Source organism: Elephantulus edwardii, unplaced genomic scaffold (genome assembly GCF_000299155.1).
Source record: "Elephantulus edwardii isolate Elephantulus edwardi_28Jun2011 unplaced genomic scaffold, EleEdw1.0 scaffold00086, whole genome shotgun sequence".
In the NCBI taxonomy this organism is placed as follows: domain Eukaryota; kingdom Metazoa; phylum Chordata; class Mammalia; order Macroscelidea; family Macroscelididae; genus Elephantulus; species Elephantulus edwardii.
In genome coordinates, this window is record NW_006399836.1 from 11,189,747 (window position 1) to 11,216,511 (window position 26,765).

General features: G+C 51.6%; 1 protein-coding gene across 1 annotated transcript in view; it reads left to right on the plus strand.

Moving 5' to 3' along the window:
* The window catches only part of MYH9 (myosin, heavy chain 9, non-muscle), a 112,749-nt gene that overhangs the window by 41,726 nt on the left and 44,258 nt on the right, over positions 1-26,765 (plus strand). The window contains exon 3 of the mRNA XM_006890160.1: positions 6,386-6,542. Coding sequence (XP_006890222.1) covers positions 6,386-6,542 — 157 coding nt within the window. The remainder of the gene's footprint in view (positions 1-6,385; positions 6,543-26,765) is intronic.

Here is a 26,765-nt window from a genome sequence, read left to right on the forward strand (position 1 = left end):
TCCTCCCCCAGGACCCCCATACCCTGGGCCTGGGCAGAGGTGGAGAACGTGGTCTGAAGAATGCTGGGGGACGTCCTTGAACTAGGGCTTCTGAACATCTTGGTGGATTGTTCCTCAGTCCTCTGCCTGTTTCCCACTTTTGGAGACAATGAAAGCTCTAAGAGCCAGAACTCTAGGGCCCTTGTTCTTTTGAATCTTGGAAGCTTTCTGCCTTTGACGTTATGCACCTTTGCCCCTCTTTGATCACTTATTTTTGTAGAAATAATTTGTGTTTTCCTCCTGGTGGATGTCCACCTTACTGAGGGGCTCATTCTTGCAGGTTTTTCTGTAGATGTTGAGCAGGAAGCCTGTTGTAAACCCAGCCTAGGCAGCTAGCTGACTGTGATGTGTTTGCAGCGTGGCCCCCAGCCTGTTCAGCACCCCAAATCGTAAGCCTAAAAGTCAGGGCAGTGTGGTGGATTCCTTCGGAAGTGCTTATTTCCTATTCCACCTCCACTCTCCTTTAACACCTGGTTCTGGAGGACAGCTTGGCGTCGTTCACTTCTAATGTCTCTGATATAATTTTTTTTAAATTTTTTTTTTTTTTGGGTGGTTGTTTTTGCTGGTACCATCAAATCGGATCTGACTGGCACAGGAGGAGATTGACCCTCCTCCAGCGGAGTATCTGGTGGATTCCTACTGTGCACCTTTGGGACTGCAGTGCAGCTTCTTGCCACTAGGCCACCAGAGCGTCCTTGTCTCTGCTGTCTTGTTTTTCAGAGAGACACACGGATGTGGCTGGGCTGGCATCCTTGGAAAGTGCAGTTTGAACTGAACTGAGCCCTCATGAGCCAGCGTGACTGGAGGATGTGGGCTTAGAGTTTCCAGAAGGGCTCATACAAAGACCTAAGACCTCAAAAGATTAGGGGGCACCTTTCCTCTCTCCCCTGGTGGAGTTGCATCTACAGAAAGATAACTAACTCAGAGACGCCCATTGTGGAAACTGACAGGAAGCGAGAGCAGTGACCCTTCTGCATCGGGAGCTTTGAGCTCCTAGGGCCCTCAGGGACAGAAGAATCTCTGCTGCCGACCCCAGATTCCTTTGGTTCAATTCAAAGATACTTTTCTTTTGTTCTTTCCCCCGTAGGGAAGACATATCTGGTTTTTATTATTCCCTAAAATAGTTGTTTATTCAGATGCTTTTACATCCACCTTGGACTTCTTGTCCGTCTCAGCCCAGGGCTTTGTGCACAATCACATATAACAAAAGGAAGAACTGGGCACAGCCTGTCTGGGGGTTGGCCAGCAGCTCTCAGAGGGTCTGTCTGCCCCCAGATTTCGGTGCCATTGCAGTGTGACTTCAGTGTACATTTGCACAGGGCCCTTGCCTGACCTGTGGGCCTGGGACTTCTAAGTGCCTTGCTGGAGCTGTCTAGTGAATGAAGCACACAATTCATTTTGCATGGCCCCAAAACTTTGATGGGGCCAGATATGTGTGAACATGTGCAAGATAAAAAGGCCTCTGTTTCTTGCTTTTGATCCCCGCCTCTGAGGATCAACCTGATTAACCAAGGAATCATCAATATGTTGTTGGAATCGACCCTTCACTAGCCTTCCAGCAGGTTTTCAGAGTCAATAAATCTTACAGGAGATTGTCCATCCTTCTCTGGACAAGCATTTTGAACCACATGCCTTTGAGATTGCTGTGCAGCTTCTTACCACTAGGCCACCAGAGCTTCCTATCAATATGTAGATAGGTGGAATAGTCTGGGATTTTAGAGAGTAATTTAGTTAAGAAACCCAGCAATGGGAAAACCTGCTGCCAGCCTCTTCTCTAAAGTATGAACGAGCAAGGATGTCACTTTAAAGACTAAGGTGTGCCCTGCCCAAGCCATGATATCTCCAAATATGAAGCAGTGACTAGGAAATGACTAGGGAAGGTTGAAGAACCACTGTCTTTGAATTGTGATGCTGGTCAAGCATATTGACTGCACTGTGGATTGCCCAAAGTACAAGCAGATCAGTCTTGGAAGCAGTGCAGCCTGAGTGCTCCTGAGAAGCAAGGGTGGTGGACGTTGTCTTGCGTATTTTGGGCACATTAACAGGAAGTCCTTGAACATCACGCTGGGAGAGGTGGAGGATCATTGAAGGAGAGGAAGACCCTAGTGAGATGGATTGACTTACGCACGGTGGAGACTGAACACGGCAGAGGCTCGGGCAGGTTTTTGTTCTTCTGCGAGTCAGAGGTGACGTGATGACATCTAACAACAGTAGCTTAGATTTCCAACAACACGGCAAGCGGAAGAATCAAGAGGACCAGGCACCTATCTGGGGTCACAGCTGCCGGGGCTGAGGCTGGGCCTCGGGCTTGCTCGCTCTCAGCTCAGTCTCTGTTTCTTGATATGAGACTCCTGGATTAGAAGCCCATCACTAGGAGTATTCACCACTGAACTACAGGGCTAGTGACCTTTGGGTGAGCAGAGGACCTTTAAGGAGCGTGTCCTTCCTGCAGGAGTGAGACGAGAGCCCGTTCTACTGACCAGGACTGGGCCACCCCTCTTCCCATTGACCGGGAGTGGTTTGCTTCTCCTGGTCAGCTTTTTGTGTTGCCCCCTTTCTGTGTAGCCAGGGTCTTGATCAGGAAAGCAGAGCTTTTCAGGGGCTGGGGGTCAGAGCTTCTGCAATCCGGCTCTGATCCTAACTGACCACATAGCACGGCTGTGTGGAGCCTCACCCCCTGGCCGGAGGACCCGATGAGGCTGTGAAGACCCCCAGGCAGCCACGGCTCCTTGTTGCTGCTGTGCCCCTGCTGGGCCTTTCCTGGTGTCTCTGCAGAGACTCCCGCAGCCTGTGCATGGCATGTGCTTGCCCACGAAGAGCAGATCTTAGTTACTGAAATGCTTCCCGTGCCAGCAGCTTCCTCTTTCCTTGGAAAGTGACACAGGGAGGTGTTTCCTTTTTCCTCTGAAGGTGGCACGTGGCAGGCAGGGTGGTGAGTGGTCCCCAAAGTTTCTCTTCGGTTGGAGGCTGCAGCTCCTGGCCCTGCCGCTCTGTCCAGTTCTTCCTGAGGGTCCTCCCTGCAGAATTTGATGGTCTCAGAACCATCGTCTTGGACCCTCAGCAGATGCAGAATTGGGGAGCAGTTAAAGCTAGGGCTCACTGGGACTCTGGCTCATTGTCTGCACAAACCCCTGGCCCCTCAGTTGCTGTCAGATCAAAGCTCATGGTGACCTCCTGGGTATGAGCGTTAGACTGTGACTTGCGTTCTGTAGAGTTTTCTAGGGCTCATTTTTTCAGAAGTAGGTTGCCAGGCCTTTTCTTCCAAATATCCTCTGAGTGGACTTGAACCTTCGACCTTTTGAGTGTGTTAACTGTGGGCAGCGCTCGGCGACTCCTGTACTCACTCACCAGCTCACGATTGCCACCTTGACGGTCCTGGTGCCATGTCTGTCTGGCGTGGTGGGTGATGTGACTGATTCCGTGCAGCAGCTGTTCTGTCCTTTCTGCCAGGGGCGTGGCCCCGCGTGAGGGGGTGGCCCGGCACAAAGAACCTCTGTGGCCTGTGAATGAAGTAGCCCCCTTTCCTGGCGCGTGGGCGCAGAGCTGCTTGCTGTGCGTCTGGCCCTCCAAGAGCATCCTGGGATAGTGGACTCTGGGGGTCATGGGGTCACAGCATCCACTCCACTGTACTTCCTGTCACCAGATCCGCTACTCATGGCATCAACCCAAGGAGCCTTGATGTCGACCCCTCCCAGGGACCATCTGCCTATCCAGCTGTCAGAGACTTGTCCCAGCCCTCGTCCCCTCTCTGTCACCGCCAGCTGTCCCCAAACATCTGGCTCCATGGCTCTTCATAACTGCGCAGCCCTGCGTCCTTGGCGTCTATTGGGCTGGCTTTCCTCGAGAGTGGGTTTTCTCAAATCCCAGAACAAAGCTCGGTTGTCTCCGAAGTCCTGGGCTGACCTCGCTGCTCTCTGGCCTCCTATCTTGTCACTGCTGGACACCCCCGTGGGGGGACGTTGAAGACTCCTGCTTGGTTCCTGCTCTGTGACCCCTGAGCCCGCTAGGCAGACCAGCCACGTCTGTACCTCTGGGTACATGGGGAACAGTCGTTGGAGGGTGAACAAATGACTGATTATCCCTGGGTGGGGGGCGATATTGAGAACCCTGCACCCCCTCTCCAAAAAATAGAGGCAGCTAGCCACACTTGTTCACGTCCAAGTTCAACGCTCTCTTGAACCACCAGTGTGTGGTTTCAGGGTCCCTTCAGAAGTTCTGCTTTCAGTCCGGCTTCAGCTTGTCCATTCCGAGGGCCTTGACTGATGAAGAGCCCCCTTGGGCTCAGCCAGAATACACATCCTCAGCTTTGGTAGAACCGGGCAGTGGGGGAACATGGCTCAAAGGGGCTGGTCCTCAAAATTTTCCAGGTTAGGTCTTTGCTGCTCTGCAGAAGAATAATAGACAGTGAGGGGGTGGGTGACCCAGTAACCGTGGGGTTGACGACGACATGAATGAGTTGATGTGACAGTGTGTCAGGTTAGCACCTAGCTGCATTGGTCTTCAGTGGCCAACTTCAGAACCTGATCACTAAGTCTGTCTTCTAAGTTACCTCTGAATGCACTTGAACCTGCAACCTTTTGGCTAGAAGCTAAGCACGTTCATCATTTGCACCATCTGGGGATTCTAGTTGAGAAAGACAGCAGCCTGTGAGGAGCTTTGAGCCTGGCCCCTGTAAGCAGGGTGGTCTGGATTGGCGGCTCTGAGGCCTGGTCTGGCCCCAGCTCTGTCGTTTCATGTCCTGTGACCTTCAGTTGTGTTTAGCAGAGTGAGGGTGGCAGGTGTATGTGAGCCATGGGTGCCATGCTGACTCGGGGCCTGTGGTCTGGGACGAGAGCACTGGGTGCTTCAAGAGAACCAGACACCAGCTGAGCCCCTGTCACCAGCTTGGTTGGGGCCCGGGGTCTGTCCCAGCTATTCTGTGCTGGTTTTTTTTTTTTTAATTTTTTGTTAAGGAGAGAGAGCTTAGAGAGGAAAAAAAAACCAGCAGGAAAAAGAATAGAAAAAGAATCAGTAGCTAGAAGTTAATGGGATTCACTTTAAGGTGAACTGACCTGTGTGAATTGTAGGGAAATGATCACCTGGCCTCTTCAGAAGGCCTGCCTGGTGGTGGGTGCACTGGTTAAGTACTGGCTGCTAATTGGAAGGCCTGCAGTTTGAACCCGGGGTGGTCAGCTCTGTGAAGGTCACAGCCATGGGCACCCCGTGGGCAGCTCTCCTTTGTCCTGAGGGTCACTGTGAGTTGGAATGGACTCAGTGACAGTGGCCTGGCCTCTGGGAGCTGGTCCGGGTAGCCGATGGCTGGGGTCCGGCACCACTTCCTTAATCCCCGCTCCTGCTCAATGGGTTGCAGACTTTGTCTGTCTCGTTGCACAGATCAACACGTCCAGGGAGAGCTTGGCTGTGAAACTTTTAACTGCGCCGAGGTCTGACCTGGTCAGGCTGACCTTGGGACATTTAGGGTTCCTGATGTTAGAGATTCCTTTCTATCATTCAGTCAGTACCCGAGTGCTTGAGCCCCTGTGCCGTAACTGGGAGCGCTGGTGGCCTTGTTGGTAAGAAGCTGAGTTGCAATCCCAAAGGCACGTGGTTCAGCTCCATCAGCTGCTCTGCAGGGGAAGGGAGGGCAGTCTCCTGTGCAATTTACTGCCTCTGAAAACCCGCTGGAGGATCAGCTAGGGCTCATTTCCAGCTCAGTGGCACATGGCAACCACCACACAGCATGCTCGGGATACCGATCTTCAAAGGAGAGGTGTGAGGAAGATTTACAAGGGACACGAAAGTGGGCGTCAGGGTTTTGAGGACATTTCATGTGAACGTCTGTAGAAGGTTCCGGAAGGAGGGCGTTTCTGCCGGTGCCGCAGCAGCCTGTGGGAGTGGCGATGCTGTGACTGCGTGGTGGCAGGCTTTCCCAGTGCTCCGGTGGTCTCGGCTGCAGTGTCTCTGGGAATCTGTCCTCCCGGTTGGGGTAGTCCCTGTCCCTCACTGCCGTTTTCTGCACTGAAGCTTTGCTCTGTGCCTCCCTCACCATGACGAACACGTCTGTCATTGTCCCCGGGTACCAGCTTTGTGATGGAATTGTAGCTTGCCCTGGCAGTTGCTGGAGGTCCAGCCTAGACACCCATACACCCATACTGGCAGTGGCCATCTAGCCAAGGAAGGGCCTACTCAAGAAGGGCAGAGCTGATGCTGACTCACCCCTCACCTGCAGCAGGTCTGCCACGGAGGCCGGAGGGCCGAGGGAGTCCTGGCCCTTCTGCCATGCTCGGGCTGGCACTTTAATACCAAGTTTGCACACTGTTGAGACTCGGACTTCTAACCCCTTCTTCTCTGCTACTCTTTCCCCTAGACTTACTCAGGCCTGTTCTGTGTGGTCATCAATCCTTACAAGAACCTGCCCATCTACTCTGAAGAGATCGTGGAAATGTACAAGGGCAAGAAGAGGCACGAGATGCCCCCCCACATCTACGCCATCACAGACACCGCCTACAGGAGCATGATGCAAGGTGGGTGTCTTCACCGCGCCCCCGGCTCCTGCATCCTATGGCCTCCGCGGCCCCTCAGTGGGGCTGATTCACACTCAGCGTCTCGCTGGGCTAGTGGCTGGGTCAGCCCTGCTGCCACTGGTGATGGGCAGTGAGCCGGAGAGGTTTGTACACTCTTGTAGGAGAGTCAAGGCCAGTGGCTACCCAGAGGGTGTGCGTATGTGTTAATAGATGGTTCTAGAAACTTTTTTTAAAAAAAATTCTAAATTCTTTCTCCAATTTCTCATTCTTTTGAGAGCTCTCCTGCCAGTCTGCCGTGCTTTCTCAAGAAGCCTCTTCCTTCATAGGTTGTTCCCTTTCCTCCAGTTTTCATACTCCTTCTCTTCCTCTTTCCATGTGTAGAAACTGAGTCTCCCTCTGTACCTAGTGCTGTTGTAAAGAGATTCTACAAGTGGATACTTTATCAGAAATGTCTTCTCTGAGGCTGAGCATCCAAATTCAGGGAGACAGCTCCAGGGAAGGGCCATCTCTCTCTCCTGACTTTGAAGGAAGGGCCTTGTTTTCTTCAGCATCTGTACAGGCTGGGTGGTCCTGGGAAAGCTTGGAGATCCTTTTAAAAGCTACGTGTCCTGGCTTTACCTGGTGTCAAGGAGCTTCCTAGAAAGTAGACTTGAGTCCAGAAGGACACACTCAACTCCTGGCAAGTCTTGGTTCTTCCTTGTTGACACTTTTCTTGTAAAAGTGTTGCAGACCCCTCCCTAAGGAAACGCTGCCAGATCAGGGCTGTGTTGCCTTTCATCTTTAATCCTTGCAATAGTTGCAACTGTTTGGTTTTTTAGATCATAGGGAGTTGTTACAAAGCTGCCACATTGTATCATCATATACATGCACTTTTAGGGGATGCAATTCAGTCTCTGACATTAAGAGAGGAACACAAACCTTGTCTTGGACTCTGCACCCCACTTTGTCTCTGTGCTCACTGCTACCCTTCTGTCTCCCACACTCTCTTCCTCACTCAGACTGTCTGTCACAGGTCACCCCTTCCTTCCTTGTTGCTACATTTGTACCCTCAAGTTCTCATCTTGCTTAACCTCTCCACAACATTGGAGAATCTTGACCACTCTGTTTTGAAACCCTTTCCTTCCTGGGGCCCCCTCTGTGGTTTCCCTAATCTCTGGCTTCCCTATTGCTTGGCTGTCCCATTACCTTCCCTGCTCTTGTTCTTAGTGCACCCTCCCCACCCGCCCCAGTTCCTCTGTTGACCTGATACTGACTCTTGGCCACCTCATGTGCAGAGGAGAACTGCTCAGACGGTTCTCAAGGCTGCGACCTTTCGGACCACCAGGCCTGTCTCCAAGTGCCTCTGGAGTTGGGCACTTCACTGTTTGCTTCAGTCAGCCGGGCTGTTGCAATAGGTGCTGTGGAGTTGACGGTGACCTGTAACGACACTGTGGACACCAGATCTGAGCCCTGCGCCATCCTGCACTGTCCTTGCTGTCTCATCTGCTTGAGCTCATTGTTAGTCCGTCTTCTCTTTCCTCGACCCTCCGGCTTTTCCAGCATGATGTCTTTTTCCAACATTTGTTCCCTCCTGACAACGAGCCCGAAGTGTGTGGGACAAAGCTTTGCCGTCCTTGCCTCTAAGGAGCACCCTGGCTGCCCTTCCTCGAAGACAGATTTGGAGGCAGCCAGGCACTCGTTAGGTGTTCCCCTGGATGCTGGGTTTATCTGCTCCACCCTCACTTTCAGACTGTGACCAGCACCAGCACAGATCACCGCTAGCCACTTACTCCCACCAACTTCCCCTGGGCTCCCTTTCCCCTCCGTTCACCAGCCACCCAGGTCTGGATGCTGCCGGGGCATCTGCTCAGCTTTCTCTCCATCTCCCAACTTGTTGTGTCCTGTCCACAGTTCATATCTCGTTCAGTATTTCTAACCCCTTCCTTCTCTGCTCTCTGAGCCCTGGCTTCAGCTCAAGCCTCCACGGTGCCTGCTCTGTTGCTCTGACCTCTTTCCCTTCACTCTTAACAGAGCAGCACCCCCTCCACCCCGTGTCTTCCCCCAGAGGGTCACCTTCACTCTTAATAGAGCAGCCCCCCACCCCATGTCTTCCCCCAGAAGGTCATTGTTCTAGAGTACAAACCTGACCAAACCCTCATTTGAAATGTTGAGGAATCGTGAAAAGACTTGGCTGCCCTGAAATAACACAGAGATTCTCTCGCACCATGTTAGTCCTTCGCCAGTTGGCTTTCCTGCTGGGCTCTCTGACTTCTGATTTCCTGGGGCCACTTAGAGATCTCGAATAGACCTTTCCGCTTCACACCACAAGACCTGCACCTTCTGCCTCTAGTACCTGGCAAGTCTCAAACCTTTTTTGTTTTTTTAAAAAAGACTGAAACACTGTTTGCCCTCAAGGGAGAATGGTGTGAGATCTCCATCAGAGCCCTGGTGATCACTTTATTTGACTTTTGTGTTTACATGTTTGTTTTTGTCTCCTAGACAGGGACAGGGCCCATGTCGCCCCTCCAGTCTCAGAGCCTAGCCAGGTACCTGGGGCTCAGCAGGCATTCAGTGTAATTCTAACGGGAATGCAGCTTCCAGGCTGGGCTGTACCCTCATATCTCCTGTCGATGGTGGTTTTTCATGGCTGATTAAATATGTATCCTCTTGTCTTTGAACTCTGTAGTCAAAGCATTGGCGTGATGGTAATGAGTCTTGTATGAACAGCTTCATCCCTGTTTAGTGGTTTAACATGGCAACATGTGGGTCTGTCCCACACCATCTGCATGTGCTATAGAGAATTTTATTTTCAAGCTTGTTGTCATATGCTTTGCAAATAGCGCACCCACATAAATGATTTGCCTGCCTGTATAATGCACACAGTCGGCTTAGGAAGAGAATGCAAGAGGGATTTGCAAAACACAGCGCCCACTATATCATGCACACATTGCAGGTTTACCTTGGAGATAGTTCAAGTTCAGTTCCATACCGTCAGGATAAAGTAACTATTGCACACACATATTGGGTTTCTGATGCATACAACTGTTGTGTTTATACTAAACTATAATATCAAGTGTGTGGTAGTGTTACAGTTGTGTGCTGTTGCGTTGGAAATAACCCATAGCTGACCATCCAGTAGGTTTTTAGAGGCAGCTTCATTGCACAGGAGGAGATTACCCATCCTTCTCCTGCAGAGCAGCTAGGGGATTCGAACTCTGTGATTTTGGGTTTGCAGTGCAGCTTCTTACTAGTAGGTTGTTAGAGCTCCCTAGTCTACAGTGTCATTATGCAAAAGGTTGAAGTATTGTGAATTACCAAAATATGACACAAAGGGAGCATATGCTATTGAGGAAGAAAAAATGCACCGATGCACTTGGGTGGCACAGACTTGCTGCATACCTTCAGTTTATAGAAAACAGCTGTATCTGAATGGGCAAAAAAGCGAGGCATGCTTGTGGTTTTGTAAAATTCTGCTACGTGGGATGTACACCTTGAGGGTTAACCTTTGTCTTGCACTTTTGTTTATTAAGACTCCTTGAGGAAACTTCTACCCCTCTAGTTTTAAGGTAGGAGATCTGTTTCAGAGTGCTAATTAGCGCAGTCTGCTGGAGGAACATTCTGTGAGATTCTCGAAGAGCTGGGGCCTTTTGAGGTTGTTGTTGCTGTGGTCCATCGAGTTGCTTGTGATTCATAGCGACCCTGTGTACAACAGCTCTGAACCCAGCTCTGTATTGAGCCAATTTCATTGTCTCTGACACACCTATACCCATTACCCTAGTCACTGAGTCAATCCATCTCATCAAAGGTCTTCCTCTCCTATGCTGTCTCTCCACCCTCCCAAGCATAATATCCTACTCTATGTCCTTCCTGCCCAAACTATATTAGATGGAGCTTCAAAATCCTTGCCTCTAAGGAGAAACCTTGTTTCACTCTCTCAAGAATGGATCTGTTTGTTCTTTTAGCAGTTCATGGTATATCCAATACCCTTCTCTTGCAACACAAATCAAAGGCATCAATTCTTCTATCATCCTGAGTCATTGTCCAGCTTTCTGATGCATAGCAAGTAATTGTGAAGACCATGACGTGGATCAGGTGCACCTTAGTTTCTAGGCTGACATCATTGCTCTTCAGTACTCTGGAGGGGTCCCTGACAGCAGATTTTCCCAATGCATTTTGTCTTTTGATTTCCTGGCTGCTGGTACCAAGAGCATTGATTGTGGAGCCAAGCAAATAAAAACTGTTGACAGTCTCTTCTTCGTCTGTAACTATGCTGTCAGTTGGCCTCGTGCTCTTGATGTTGGGCTTCGGTCTGTATTGTAGGTGCAGTTCTTGTTAGCAGTCCTTTTTTTTTTTTGAGGACAGTCATATTTTACTTTTACCGACTCTACAAAGGGGTCCCCATCAACATCAGTAACACAAAACCAATTCTCATGAGGTCAGACATGTCTCCCATGTTATACCCATTTCTACTCATCCCAACACCAATCTTACTGCTCTACTGGGTTCCAAATCCACTGTGATAGCTCACAGACCACACAGAACTATATTAGGGAAGTAAAAATACGATAATTCAAGTTAGTGGTAGAATACACTCACTCAGTCAGGACAGCTTCCAAAATATGCTCACAGGCTTTAGGCCAGTCTGGTCAATTATGGTTCTCTTCTTGCCTCAGTTTTCCAACAAACTTGGGAAAAGGCTCTTAGCTCTGGTTCCTCCATGGGGTAGCAGTTCCCAGGTCAGTTCTGTCTCATGTTGGGTCTCTGGTCCTCTGTTTTAGCCATGGCTGCTGCTACTGTGGGTCCAGCTGGTATAAGAATCTCTGGCTCTGGAGGGTGCACACTGCATACCCACTTCTTTGCTGGTGGTAGCAGTCCTTTCTACTCCTGGTTTTAATTGGCCTAGAGCAACTAATGCACCCTGGCTGGAGTCTTCTTAAAATCCGAGCTACTGACGGAGGGCGTGTTCCCACACTAGGATCCTGGAACACTTTCCCAACAAACACGTTTTCCAGAAAGTGGGGTTTCCTTACTGTGTGGTGTCCCGCTGTGACCAGAATAACGTAATGACAAAAAGCAGGGCACAGGATGCGGGGCCTCAAAGTGAACTTGAACCTTTCTTCTGATGATGTGTGGGACTCTTTTCCCAAAATGTCTATCCATTGTTTTATTAGTTCAGAAATGACAACAAATTAAGGGGTGTGTGTGTGTGTTGTCATGTTGTTGTTAGGTGCTGTTGAGTCGAGTACCACTCATAGCGACCCTGTGAACAACAGATCTGAACCCTGTGCTGTGCCAACAGCCTCACAGTCTGTGACACATTCGAGCCCATTGCGGCAGTCACTGTGTCTGTCCACCTGGCTGAGGTCTTCCTCCCCTTCTCTGACCCCTCCACCTGTCCAAGTGTGATGTTCTTTCCAAGGAACCGTCCCTCCTAGCAACTTGCTCAGAGCATGTTAGACAAGGCTTCGCCATCCCTGCCTCCAAGGAGCACTCTGGCTGCACCTTCTCCAAGACACCTGTTTGTAAGAGGAGGCAAAGATTGTGGATAATTATACAAGACAGAGTATGCAGAAGAAGGGTGGATCCTCCCTCTGGGTGACCAGAAAGTCCTGGTCAGAACAGGAAAGCCTTGATTGAACTGAAGAGCTGCCCAGATTATAGGGGCAAGCGGGTGGCCCTTTTCCTCTTCTGGAGGCCCGAAACCCCTTCTGTGGACATAGGGGCCTGAGGTTTGGGGACTCGAGCCTACACAGATCTCTGTTGGTGTGCACCCTTCCTCCGCCTCTGAGAGTCTGATGGCCGTCGGCTTCAGTCTATAGATCTCTGTCTGTGTGCATTCTGCTTCTCCGTCTTAGAGTCTGGGCCGTTGGCTTCAGGCCATCCTGGCTGTGGCTCCTTGGCTTCTTGCTGGTTTGACTGACGACGTCTGTAAGCTGCTGAGTTTCTTGTGCACCGTTGACCTGCAGAGGAGCCAGCGGTGTGTTTCTTGTTTTAGGAGAAGGGAGGCGAATGCTAAAGGAAATGACTGGTCTCGTAACAAAGTGGTTCACTTGCCAGGGAAGAGAATTCCCAGAAAGAGCCTTTGGATCTCGCTCGAAGGCCAGTGTCGTGGCCCGAGACTGTGCATCTGCAGGCTGTGAAAGCTGGGTCCTGCCGGAGGGGCTTCTTGGCACATGCAGCTTTGAGGTGGAGCAACAGGTTTGCTTTCTGTCACTCAGCTCTTCAAAGACGCAGGCAGGTGGCCCCTTTTCTGCTTTTCCTCTAAACCACAGCTAGGACAGCGTTTCCTTCCGTTACTGCCTGTGACGTGTGCCTGGGCAGCGTGTGTCCTGCCAGCTGGCGTCGTCGCTGGCTTTGTCTGGAGACTCGTAAGTCTTTGACCCTTCATCTTTCTTCTGTTCAGTGCCGTCCCGACTTCTGCCTGGAGTTATTATTAATAGTTTTTTCCCTTTTACATTCAAAAGCATCCCAGTCTGGGTAAGAAATGATATGTTCACTCTGCCTACGTGCCAGACCAAACCAGGTGTCTCAAACTTTTAAAGAAACCAAATCTGTTGCCATTGACTTAGCTCTGACACTTGCAACCCTGTAACTTTTTGACTGTGAGGATCTGACACTTTGTCATTATGTGTCTCGATGGATGACCTGGGCCACCAATTCCTTGTCCTTGTCAGGGGCTGCCTTGTCTGTTGGAAGTATGGCATCATCTTGGCCTTCACCCACTACATGCCAGAAACACCTTTTTCCTTCAGTTCTACCAACCACAGAGGACCACAGATTTTGCCAGATGTTCCCTGTAGGACAAGGTGATTCCCAGCTGAGAATTACTGGACACAGCATCACAGATTGGTTTTCCTCTGAATATCAACCCAGGCCCCGTGGTCGTGGCCGCCTGGAGCCCCATCCTGGCATGGATTTAAGGCTCAGTGCCAGAGATGCTGGGATAGATTAGTGCTGTCTGCCACAGACATGGGACACACTGTGTGGTAGCATCTGCTGTCTCTGGATCGGGCAGTGGTGAGAAGAGAGAAAAAAAAAAGTCAGAATACCCAGAGGTTTGGTACCTTTTCCTGGCACTGGAGGCCTGGCGGTCCAGGTAGAGAGGCGAGATGTGTTTGTAGACAGGCATCTGTGGTTGTGGTTACACAACAGGACACGCTTTTACCTACCCCTGGTGCCAGCACGACCGGAACAGGTGCCAGGTGTCTTTGAGGTTCAGAGGAAGGGGTGGCTGGGGTGGTTGGGCAGGCAGGCAGGCACCTGGGTAGAGACACTTGAGGAGGATTGGCAGGTATTTGTCAACAGGTGGTTACGGCGCAGCCTGGACGTGCCCAGCATAGCTCTGTTTGTTGTTTTAATCCCCGGCTTTGGGTTTAATTAGAGCTGTGGTGACATGATGGATTCCCTCTCCCAAAACTGGCTTTCTCGTCTGGTCAGTTTGTCCTGGAAGCTGGAGCTGGTCTTCCTGTTGTGGAGAGTGGACTGAAGGCATTAGTCTGAGGCTGACAGGTTGAGAACCCCCAGGGACCTCTGTGTGTTGAGGGTCTTGGTTCCAAGGAGATGCCAAAGAGTATGAGGGCCAGCTGGGGCTGGGACATGACGCCCTGGCTTCCTGCAGTGCCAGGCCCTCTGATCTCCTCAGATCAAGCTGCCCGGGTCCTGATAGAAAGTCCTTCTGGTGCCAATGGAAGTGGCAAGAAACTCTCTATGTGGATTAGTCAGGATGTGGGTTCTGTTCACCCCCGTAGGACTTTATGGTATTTTAATGAGCTCCCAGCATTTCTGGGAGAGGCGGTGTGGGAGGGGGCAGGTCTGCTTTTTCATTCCTAGCCCCAACTAATCCACAGACTTTAACCCCTTGTTCTGTGCCGATTCCCTCCGAAGTGTTTGGTTGTGAGCTATTGTTCAGAGCACACAGTGTATTTCCACACTCCTGACGTGGCTGAGGAACCTCTCTGAGTGAACAATGGGGGTTTGATGTTAGTTCCAGGTCTTCATCTCATAACTTAGTTGTCAAGGGATGCGTCCCAGGCCACGGAGGGCATGAGCCCTGAAAGTGATGTGCCCGTCCCCTGTGCTGGTGCTCTCTCTGTCCCAGGGCCATGGCCTGGAGGGTCTTCTGCCCCCTTATGGCTTCAATTTCAACGTCACTGTTATTTTCTTATGGAAAAATAATACATAAATATGTATGTAAACTCAGCCTCAGGTCGCCAGGTTGGCACGGACTCGAGAGCAGACTCTCCACTGAGTGTCCAGGGTTAGAAACTGCATGGGAGGAAGGTGTGCATCTTTCTTTCTTGGAGCTGTTGATGGATTCGAACCTGCAGGCGCACGTGCGCACACTCGCATGTAACAAAATAGTTGCCATTTTAGCTGTTTTCATTTGTCTTGTCCAGAGAAAATTGTCATCATGTTGTTCAGTCATCTTCCCTTAAATGGACAGTGTTCGCTCTATTTAACACGTTGCCGCAAATGACGGTTTGCTGTTGTTATGTGCCGTTGAGTCGCTTGTGAATCATAGTGACCCAATGTACAACAGCCCTAAACTCTGCTCTGTCCTGTGCCAATCGCCCTGCCTCTGACACTCCCATCCCGATTACCCCAGTCACTGAATCAATCCATCTCATAGAGGGTCTTCCTCTCCTGCCTCCTGCGCTGTCCCCCCACCCTCCCAAGCATGATGTCCCTCTCCAAGGACCGGTCCCTCCTTACAACATGACCAAAGTATGTTAGATGGAGCCTCAGAATCCTTGCCTCCAAGGAGCAGCCCGGTCTAACCCTTTCCAGGACAAATCTGTTTGTTTTCCTAACAGTCCATGGTACCCTTAATACTCTTCTCCAGCACCACAGCTCAAAGGCATCAATTCTCCTTCTATCCTCCTTAGTCATGTCCCACTCTCTGATGCATGACAAGTGATTGCAAAGACCATGGCCTGTAGCAAATGCACCTTAGTCTCCAGAGAGACACCATTGCTCTTCAGTACTTTGGAGAGGTCCCTAACAGCAGACTTTCCCATGGCAATATGTCTTTTATTTCCTGGCTACTGGTGTTGAGAATGTTGACTGTGGAGCCAAGCAAACTAAAGCTGTGTACAATCTCAATCTCTTCCCCATCCATCCTGATGCTGCCACTTGTTCCAGTGGTGAGAATCTTTGTCTTCTTGACATTGAACCTCAACCCGTATTGGAGGCCGCAGTCCTTGACCATCTGCAGCAAGCACTTCAGGTCCTCCTCAGTTTCAGCAAGCAGGGTTGTGTCATCTGCATAATGCAGATTATTGATAGATCTTCCACCAATCTTGACCCCATATTTCTCCTCATAGAGCCCAGCCTCCCAGATAATCTGTTCTGCATACAGGTTAAAAAGGTATGGAGACAGGACACATCCCTGGCGTACACAAATGACGGTAATACATAGGGGGAAAAAAGTGTTTTCTAAGCACGGTTGTCAATTTAAAAGTGTGCGGCAACGTGTTAAAAACTTGTAACTGAGGGGGAACACCTGCATCCCGGAGCCCACGGCTTCTTGGCAGTCTCTACACCACCTTTCAGCAGCATTGATGACACTGTGTAAATTGTGTATCCTCTCTGTCCTTTTTCCAGTGATCCTCCGGCATGAGTGGCTTCTGACCAGACTTTGGGGATATTTGGAGAGTGGGAGGGAGAGGGCCCTTTCCCCACCCCTCACCCTGTGGGATGCTCTGTCAGGCACCATGTCAGCGAGATGCCCAGGGGAGGCGATCTAGGCTAGTGTCTGAGCAAGGTGTTGAGCAGACCCACCGGCCAGGTGGCAGGCAGGCAGGAGGAAGCCCCAGAGGGGACAACCCCACTTAGACAAGAATGTGCTGGTCAGGAGACCCCTGTCTGCACTGGGCCGGCCCTGCATGCTCTGGTGTGTGGTGTGTGTCTGTGCCACTCACCAAGATGGGAAGGCGCACTGTCTCTGCCTTTGCTGAGCACCTCCTGTGCTCCATGCACGCTGCAGAGGATGGCGACAGCTCCCAGGGCCGCCCGTTGGAGGGGCTCACTCTCCCCAGGGCAGAGCTGCACGGTCAGCCCCCGCTCCCACCAGGAGCAGGTTAACCCAATCTCATTGAACCTTCATTTCCTTGTCTGCATTGTGGGCTTAGAAACTTTTGCTTTGCAGAATTACTATGAGAACGAAATGAGAGGCTTTGTGTTCCTTACCTGGCCCATTTGCTCTTTAAAAGCCCGATTGAACCAGTCCTCTGCTGTTGAATCAGTTCAGCCTCATGGCAGCTCAGGAGGACATAGTAGAACTGCCCTGTCGAATTTCCAAGCCTGTAACTCTTTACAGACCCTCCTGTGTAGCGGCTGGTGGTTTCAGATGGTTGACCTTGTGCTAGCAGCTGGATATTTGACCACAGTGCGACCAGGGCTCCTTAAAGGGCTTTTTAGGAATTACCAATAACAGCTGGAATACTCAGCTTGTGCGCTTCACCATGTAACTTTAAATTCACACCTTTCTTCCTTGTTAACGGAAGGTGAGAACCGAATGCTCCCTCAGCCTACATTTGACTCCCCGAGAGCGAGTTCTCAGTGGCGGCAGCATTCACAGGAAGTGGCCTGTCAGAGCTGTCTTCTTTCCAGCTTCCACAGAGCAGACGCACCTCTGACTTGTCTGGTCTCGTCCGGGCGGCTGGAGAGGGCAGCGCTGAGGCTTCTGGGACACGTAGCCTCAGTTTAGCAGCCTTCAGCAACTGAGCTGACTTCCTGTGGACTGTAGTGATGGAACAAGGGGGCAGGTACAGTGGGAGAAGTCTCACTTTCTGTTGAGAACTCTAGTGGCTTAGTGTTAAGGCGTTTCACTGCCAACCCAGAGGCGAGTGGTTCAAGTCCACCAGCTGCTTTGAGATGGGCAGTCTCTAGCCATCAATACACAGCCTCTGAAAACCCACTGGAGGGTCAGCCATGATCAGTTCTGACTCCTTGGCAATGACTTTGACTTTCTGCTTTTAACTTGAGTTTGGTTGATAGATGGTGCATCTGGTGCATGAGACACCTCCCATCTGTCGGTGGAGCTTGTGTGTTGCTATGAGCTGGAACAGCATGAGCAGATCCTCCAGACTAAGATGAGTTAGAAAGGCCTGGCAGTGTTTCCAGAATTCAGCCGTGAAAGCCCTAGGCGTCAGCGTGCTCCCGTCCTGCTGTGTGTCGAGTTTCATTCATCAGACGCTGACCAGATGGCGGCTCAGGGCACAGCGTGCTCAGCCAGGAGAGGTGCTGGGACGGGCAGGGCTGGGGCCACCACCCACGTCTGGAAGCTGGGAGTGAGGGGGGGACGGCCTTCCAGCTGGTTCAGGGCAGCTCTGCACCTGGCAAGGACAGCCCAGCCCAGCCCCAGAATGATTCTAATGTGTTTTTGCCCGTCAGTCTCACGTCTGTAAAAGTATTCCTTCTACAAGAGGAATTTGTGGCTTAGTGGATCCTTTCCAAGGGTTCTGTGTTAGGCTTGCTTTTATTTATTTTTTTTTAAGTCCAGCTTCTCGGGCCCACTGTGCCCTTTCCCTACCGGCTGAAGTGGGAGAAGAGAGATGTGGGACCAAAAGCTTAGAAATTGGGTGACAGCTCAGCCCACCATGTCTCTGTGGCCACGCCGAACAACCAGCCTCCGCCGACCTGGGAAGTCCCTCACCTCCAAGTCACACCCCGAGCTTTCAGCCTTCGCCCTGGTGGCACGATGGTCAAGCTCTCAGCTGCTTACCAAAAGCTAGGTGGTTTGATCCCACCCACTGCTCTGTGGATGAGGCATGTGGCAGTGTGCATCTCTAAACGTGGGTGGCTTTAAAAACCTTTAGGGACAGTCTTACTTCATCTTGTAGGGTCGCTGTGAGTCTGAAGCGACTTGATGCCTGTGGGTTTGCTCTTCAGTTGCTCTCAGCCGCTGGTGAAAGGCCTAGTGTGTCCTGTTCTCTCAGGCTCTGGCGCTGAGGTTCCAGGTGACTGGACCCCGATGTCAGAGTGGTACCTGGTGCCTTAGGACTAAGAACTTGTTTTCTTTCGTCTCCTTGAATTTTCCGCCAGGAATCCAGCTATCAGGTGAAATTTCCTCAGGAAAGGCAATCTCTCAGAAGTTAAAGAGTGCTAAAAGAGCTGATAGTTTTCAGGTCGAAAGGTTGGGCTTCTGGAACATTCTTTTGGCCTTGACCATTGCTGACCTTTGTAATAAAATCTGAGCCTCCTTGGGCCCTGGATGTTGTTGAGTTCGCCTATACCTGTGTGACTCAGCATAGACTTTGTTCTCACACATCAGCTGCTCTGGGATTTGGTCGAAGTCAAGGCTGACGGTGAGGGGCGTGAGCCCAGCTCTGTGGGCAGGTGCTGGCAACATGCCGTTGCCATGTCTCTCCTTTGGTATATTTGGCGAAGCATCTTTGTGTCATCATTGTTCATCGCTTGGCATTGCTGTTCCTCAACGAGTGTGACACATGTCCCCCCCCAGGGGTGTCTCATAGACCAGGTGCCCTGCTTCAGGGCTATGCTCCGGCCAGGTTTGTTGCGAGCATACAGTGGCTGCGTCCACCTTTTTGTCCCTGTGGCTGTTCCTTTTTTGTTCCCCCATCCCTCACTCGCCGCGTGCAAGCCTAGTCCTCTGTAGGCTCGCAACTGGTTTGTTCCCCAATCTGTAAGCAGTTCTCCTTTGGGATTCAGTCCCCACCTCGCCTCTTCCCAAGGGGTATGTTGAGAAGGACAAGGCAGAACCGACCCTGGATACGGGGTCTCTGGAACATCTAGATGACTTTTGCTGGGGCAGTCAGTGCCATGTGTGGGTGAATCTGTGACTTTTGAATTTCTCGTGAGCCTGGGAGCCTGTTGGAGCTGCCTCTGCAGGAGCACCCCATGGGAATGGTCTCCTGTCAACCAGTGAGAGCAGAGCATAAACAGCCAGTGGTCATGCCAGCAGGTAGGCCTGCAAGCTGGAAGCTTACCTGCATGATGGAAACGTACCTGGCTTCTTCTGGAAGCTTACCTGTGTGCCGGAAGTTTGCCTGGGTTCTGGAAACTTACTTATGTGTCAGAAGTGTACCTGGCTTCTGGAAGCTTACCTAAATTCTGAATCTTACCTGGATGTTAGAAGCTTACCTCTGTGCTGGAAGCTTACCTATGTTCTAGAAGCTTACCTGTGTGTCAGAAGCATACCTGGGTTCTGGAAACTAGCCTGTGTGCTAGAAGCTTATGTGTGTTCTAGAAGCTTACCTGGTTTCTGGCAGCTTACCTGCACACTGGAAGCTTACCTGTGTTCTGGACGCTTACCTGTGTCCCAGACGCTTACCTGCAACCTTGGCAGCTTACGCTGTCTCTTCCAGATGCATTTTGGAGAAGAGAGGACTTCTCTCAGCCTGGGCCTTCCTTGTTCTCAGACACAGTGACAGAGACCAGTCTGATTAGCAGGAGCTGCTGATGTAGGGGGCTTCCAGGTCTGATGTCTGAGGACTTGAACCCCCTGAGCGGATCTGATAGCAGGGTGCTGCTGCCTGATGATGCAGAGGGGCTGTGGGTGATGGCACCAGGCCCAGTCGTCCTGGCTTCTAGGCTTGGCTTTTACTGCCATGCCAGCATCTCTTGGGTGTGAGATTACCTTGTACTTTGGAGAGAACATTGACTGAGGACGGTGTCACGTGTTTGGGCACCATGGCCAGGGGCACCCTCCTTTGCCCGCTGACTGCCCACCTGCCCCTCTGTGATCCCCAACCGTTACCTCCCTGAGAGAGAGAGACCTATTTCTCCCTCGATTCCTTCCCTTGAGCTCACGACTCCGTTTGTGAGTTCTGCTTTTGGAGAAACGAGGAGTTGAGCACGAGTAAGGGTTCGTGTAAAGGAGAGCATGAGCCCCTGGCCTGCCCACACGGAGTTGTACGGGGGGCCCCCGTGCTGCTGTGAGGAGATCGTGAGCAGAGCCTTGAGGTCTGGAATGTTCGTGGAAAGTCAGCCGCACAGGCCCTGCGCTAGCGGCATGCCTGGGGCCTCTTAGCACAGATCACTCACTTTCTCCGTCACCCCACACAGGCGTCTTGCCCTGCCTGAACTGCTACCCCTTGTCATTTTTCCTCTTGGTCCATAGCCATGTCTTGGTCAGGAAACAGGAGTGCCCCAGGGATGGCCTGGCAGGGAGGGCGCCCCTCCAGGTGTGCGCTGTCGGTGGCTGTGAGCTGGACCCCCGGGAGGTGCTGCCTCAGCACGAGCCCCGATGAGTCAGGCCCACAGCGACCACACGGAACTGAGGGCTTCCTGTTGGGGCTGATGTCACCACTCAGTGAGCAGCATGGCCTTTTATGGACAAGAATCGGCTGCAGCTCTGCTCTCTGAGGAAGTGAGCGATAAGGCCCGTGGCCTGTCTGTAACGGGATGTGGTGCATGTGCGCAGGGACCCCGGCCACTGAGCTGGGGCCTTCCCACCGTCCCCACCTACCTCGAGGCTGTCCCATCCTCACCTCACTGCCTGGACATAACCTTGAGGTATCTGGGTTTAAAATAAGGCAAGGAGAGAGAATCTGTGTCACTGAGGAGGGCAGAAATAAAGTTGTGATCGAGTCCCTTGCAGCTCATGGCAGCACCGTGTGTGTCAGAGTGAACTGTCTTCCATTGAGTTTTCACTGGCTGACCTTTTGGAAGTAAATCACTAAGCCTTCCTTTCGAGGTGCCTTTGAGTGTCCTCGAACCTCCAAGCTTTGCTTAGCAGAGCAGCAGAGTTAACCGCTTGGCCACCCTGGGACTCTTCTTGACAGAATGTACTTCTGCTGTGTGGAGAATGGTGGACGGGGGAGGCTTTCTCACCATCATTTCAGCTACACCTCCAGTTGGCGGGGGGATCACCCCTTACCGTTTTACAAGTGAGGGACTTGTTCTCAGAGAGGCTGGGCGATCCCAGTATTTTTCACATGTTGCCAGCAAGCTCAAACCTGGGACCTCCTGACTGCTCCCCGCTGGGAGCCGCGGTTTCCCTCCCCTTGAGTCCTGTTGAGCCAGAGCAGCTCTGGTTTTTTATCTTTGCTCATTTGGAAAATCGGACGCTCCCTGCCCCCGTGAAAAGACTATTGCTTGTTTTAAAAGAGCTTGAAGATCTCTGAGGAGCCTCAGTACTCGTGCCCCCCGGTACTCCCCCATAAAGGGGGGGGTGGCAGAAGATGGAGGAGCAGAAGGGACGGGGACCCTGAGTTAGCTTCACCTCAGGGAGCCCAGTTCCCAGAACTGGATTCCCTCCCCCCTGCACCGCTGGGGCTCCATAGGAGTGTCAGTCTGTCTGTCTGTCTCTCTGTCTCCTCCCGTGCAGAGGAAGGAAGGGCGTTTTCAGTTAAGCCTGCAGCCCACATCTACCCATATAAGGACTTGAGTCAAAACAGACGGCTGGGGCTGGCCTCCCAGGAGTGTCCTCATCCTGTGAGATGAAAGCGTGCACAGAGGGGCTCAGGGCCTGCAGAGGGAGATTTGTCAGTAGGCCACATCCAGGCTTCTGAGCTGGGTGAATCTGCAAAGAACTGCTTTGAAAAAGGGACATTTGCAAACTGTGCTAAGGGTTAATAACACCTATCTTAATGGCCTCCTTGGGTGATTAGGGCCAGTGTGAGACCACTACGGGATAAGGGCCTTGCAGACTGAGCGGAATGGAAGAGGCCCTTCTGTGTATGATTTACAGTCTCTGAACACATGCTGGAGGCTTGGCTATGAGTCTGTTCCTACTTGACGTCACTAAGCTTGAGAGTTTGAGTTTTATGAATATAAGAGGTCACCTAGCATTCATTTCAGCCACGTAGATGTGGGGAGTTCTTTACTAGTTTTTTGGTTCTGAAAGTGTTTCTGCCAAAGCAAATGCCGATGTCTCTTGAGCAGAACGTTAAAGCTTCTGGGTATTTCTTTGAGAGTGGCACAGTGGTTAAGCACTGCTTCAGAGTAAAGTTTTCAGCCATGCAGGAGCCTGGCAGAAAGAGGTGTGCAGGACTGAGCTGATTCTGAAGTCCCCACGGCCAATTCAAAAAAGTCAGTTTGCCAGAATCTACATTTGAGCTTCTGAATTTTCACCTCCCTTGCCAGTAAAGCTCCATTATTATTCCCACTTGGGATTGTTGTATGCCGTCAGGTCGGAGCTGACTCCAGTGAGCTTTCAGACGCAGTAAATGGCACAGGAGGAGAATGCCCGTCATTCTCTCGAGGAGCAGCTGGTGGCTTCAGACTGTGCCTCTGAGTTCTGACCATTAGGCCACCAGAGCGTCCTTTGAACTTCTTTATTTTACACACAGAGTATTGTTAATAAGTGCAGTTGAGTCGAGTACAGCTCAGAGTGGCCCTGTGAACAACAGATCTAAACCCTGTCCTATCCTGTGCCATCTACATCTCCCTGACACCTTTGAACCCGTTGTCACAGATACTGTGTCAGTCTGTCTTGTTGAGGGTCTTCCTCTTTTGCTGACCTTTCCCCTTTCCAAGCATGATGTCCTTCTCCAAGGAATAGCCTCTCCTAACAACACGCCCAGAGTGTATGAGATGAACCCTTTGCCATCCTTGCCTCCAAGGGGCGCTCTGGCTGCACTTTCTCTGAGACATATTTGTTTGTTCCTTTGATAGTGCATAGGATATTCAGTACAGCACCGCAGTTCAAATGCATCGATTCTTCTGTCAGCCTTACTCATTGTCCAGCTCTCAGATGCACAGCAGGTGCTTAGAAAGACTATGGCTTGAATCAGGTGCACCTTAGTCTTTACACTGACACCATTACTCTTTAGGGCCTGTCCCTGACAGCAGGTTTTCTGAGTCCTTTCCATCTCCTGATCTCCTGACTGCTGGTACCAAAAGTATTGGCATCTTAAAAAAAAATGGTAAGAACAAAGGGAACATAAGTTTATGGTCTGCTTCATTTATATTTCCATCAATCACTCACCTGGATTAAACAAATGCACCTGATTCTGTTTGCGTTCAGTAATACCTACTGTGTCTTTCCCCTTTCCTGTAACTGAGCGTGTCCTGTTCTCTGTTAAGCTGTAGACTGGGGCTTTCTACCTGCATGTCAAAGGTCTCCCTTATCTAAGAATCCAGGAAGCAAATGTATGAGCACCCCCTTTTAGAACCTTGACATAAACGGAACATCAATATTGTACTCTGTGTAATCTTTCTGTAAGATGTAGCCATCAGGAATCTCGGGCTTAGCTGGCCGGCCTGCTGTCTGATTTCCCCCACTCTTTTCCTGTCTGTCTGTCTTCTATTTGACGTGCTGGAATAAACTACCTTTCCTGACTTCTTGTAACGGCCGTGGGTACTGGTTTCTTTTCCCCCTGCAACAGCACCTGGCTGCTAACCTGAGAGTTTGCTTCTGTCAGCTGCTCAGCGGCTCCGCAGTGTGTACCAGTCACAGTTAGGTGCGCCTGTGTGTCTGTGTGTGCATGTGCACGCTTGTGGGAACATGCTATGTGTGGCCACGTAAATGTGTACCTGAGGTTACTTGTGCACCCGTGTGCATGCACGTGCTTGTATATGTACATGCGTGCGCTTGTCCGTGCCTGCACGCCTTAGCATGTCCTTGCACTGGAGAGAGAGAGAGAGAGAGTGTGTGTGTGTGTGTGTGTGCGCGCGCGCGCTTGCCCGGGGGCTGTTCTTCCTGTTGTTTTGCAGCATTTGACTCCTCCTCGCACAATTAGAGGAATTCCAGCCATCCCAGCCTGGGCTTGGCGGCGCTGGGCAGCATTTCCTTCTGAGAGGGATGGGGAATGTTGCCTTTTATGGTAGTGCAGGCCCGCTGCTGCCTCCCGACGTGCCCGTGCCCGCAGGCAGGTACATTCCTGCTGGCTTGCGGAGCCCGTGACCAAACATGCCCGCAGCTGGGACACCACCGAGGGAGTGGGGGAGGGCAGGGCCGGGGCTCCTGATGTGGCCGCCCAGCCCTTGTCAGTGGTCACCTGGAATTTGCTTTCTGTCCCCTGGCCTTGCCCCCAAGCGCTGTCTGTCTCATCCAGGCTGCCCCAGCTCCAATCTCAGCCCGTGTTCGGCAGCCTGGGAAGAGGAGAGGCGGGGAAGGAGGGCTGTACTCCCAGGCCTGCTCACTGAGCCGTTTTTGGGTTCCCACATGCGGGAGCAGGAGCGGACTTGTTGGAGCAGGAGGGGGTGCCCCCTCGGAACCCCATTCTGCTCCTCTTTATCCCGCTGGTGGGGAGGTGGATGACAGGAGGAGGAGGGAGGAAGTGCCCGGCCCCGCCTTGCTGAGCTCAGGTGTGCTCACAAGGCAGGTGACCCAACTCCTGAGCGCCTGCTGCTGTCACATGACTGAAACTGTGCCCTAGGCCACCACACAGGAAGGCTGTGTGCCACCCTCCCGACTCCTCCTCCTCCCAGCAGCCAGCCCTGCAGGCCTGTGCTGACCAGTGAGTCAGCAGATGTCCATCAGAACCCCCACGTCCATGTTTCTGTCCAGTGCCCACACTGCCATTGCCACCGACATGAGCCCTGGTGGTGCCCCGGTTAGATGCTCAGCTACTAGTCAGAGGTTGGTGGTGCAAACCCACCCAGCAGCTGTAGGAGAAAGGCTTGTCGTCTGTCTGCTTCCGTGAAAATGGGCCATGGCTGTCGAGTCCACTTGACTGGTAGCTGCTCTGTTGAGTTTCTGAGGGTGTGAGTCATAACCGGAAGAGACTGCTCGTCTTTCTCCTGCAGAGCTGTTGGTGGGTCAGAACTTGCAGCCTTTCGGTTAGAAGCTCACACTTGGGCGGCTTTAACGGAGAACAGTTCAGCTCTGTCACTGAGTGAGAAGGCCTGTGGTGGCATGCAGCGACAGTTCCCTCCCATGAGCGCTTCTGCTGCCCCCATCCTGGGGGTCTTCGGATGAGGAAGTGAGTGGAAGGCGGCCTGCTGGTGGTCACTCTTGACCAGGCCTCACGGCAGACCTGATTTATGGATCATTTTTCAAGATAAACCCCCATCAAAGAGTTAATCACTTATCTGCTTTATGGGTGAGGAAGTTGACCAAATGTCTGGCCAAAGTTCAAACATCAGTAAATAGGCTGACCCTGGATTCAGGCCAGTTTGACTTCCCAAGGAGGGGGAGGGGAAGGAGTGACAGCAGCTAGCATTGTGTGGAGTAAGATGAAAATAAAAAGGGAATTTGCTTGCTTAAAATTGACTCTGCACCAAACTGGGTCAGTGGTCTCATGGTGCTTTGTGTGAGATGAGTGGTTTATATTCTCACTGACCCCGAGAAAGGAAGCCCTGGAGCCATGTGGCCAGTGGCCTGGCTTCAGCCTCCTGTGCTCAGTCCTCTGGCTTCAGCCTCCTTTGCCTGGACAAAGAATTGAACCAGGTGGGAGACAGCAGGAAGATCCGCCTTGGTCCTGGTCTGATTCAGTCCTCCTTGGGTCCTGCTCACAGTTACCCTATGTGGGCTGAGCCCTTGTTGGAGCACGTGGTTGAGGGGAAGGGCCAGGAGGGAGTGAAGGTGAAAGTGAAGAGAGTTGTATTAGGCACGGTTCTTCCCAGAGAGTGAGGAGGTGGATTCTCTGAAAGTCAAATGGAGCATGCCCTCTGAGTCTGTGATTATAGCTGCTCTCTCCTGTGTTTGGGCGTGCTTCCCAGCGGGAATTCACGCCAATCGATGACGCAGAGTTCAGATATTAGTGGGCAGTTCTAATCACTGATGAGGCTTCTTTGGGCACTGGTTTTGAGTGGGTAGGGCTTGGCCTTGGCCACTTCCTTTGAACCTTGGCTTCCATTAGCTCCCAACGTGAGCTTTATCTGGTTTTATCTCACCAGCATCCACCCTAACATTCTTTCTTCCAAGTTGGGCACCGTTTACCCAATTCTGCCCCTAGCACGGGCGGCCGTGCAGTAGGGCTTTAGGTGTTAAAGAGCACGTTAGGTATTGTAACTGAAAGGTCGTGGTTCAGATCTGCCAGCCACTCCACGGGAAAAGATGGGTATTTCATTCCATGAAGTTTTACTGCCTTGGGAACCCGATTGAAGGTTGCATTGAGCTGGCATAGCCCAGACAAGCGGTGGCTTGGGTTGGTGTCCATAGGATGGGGTCATTCCTGAAAGTTCCTGACCCTTCCCCCCAGAGGTTGTCATGGAGGATCCTTAGAAGCTGTCATTTGGATGAACTGCTTTTCAAGCTGCTTCATTATTGAACATCTTTGTGTAAGACACGCTACGTGCTAATTACGTCAATCTCTGGGTGATGTACATAGCTTGGTCTTCTGCTGCCTTCAGAGACAGCTCGGAGGAAAGACCTGGTGATCCACTTGTGAA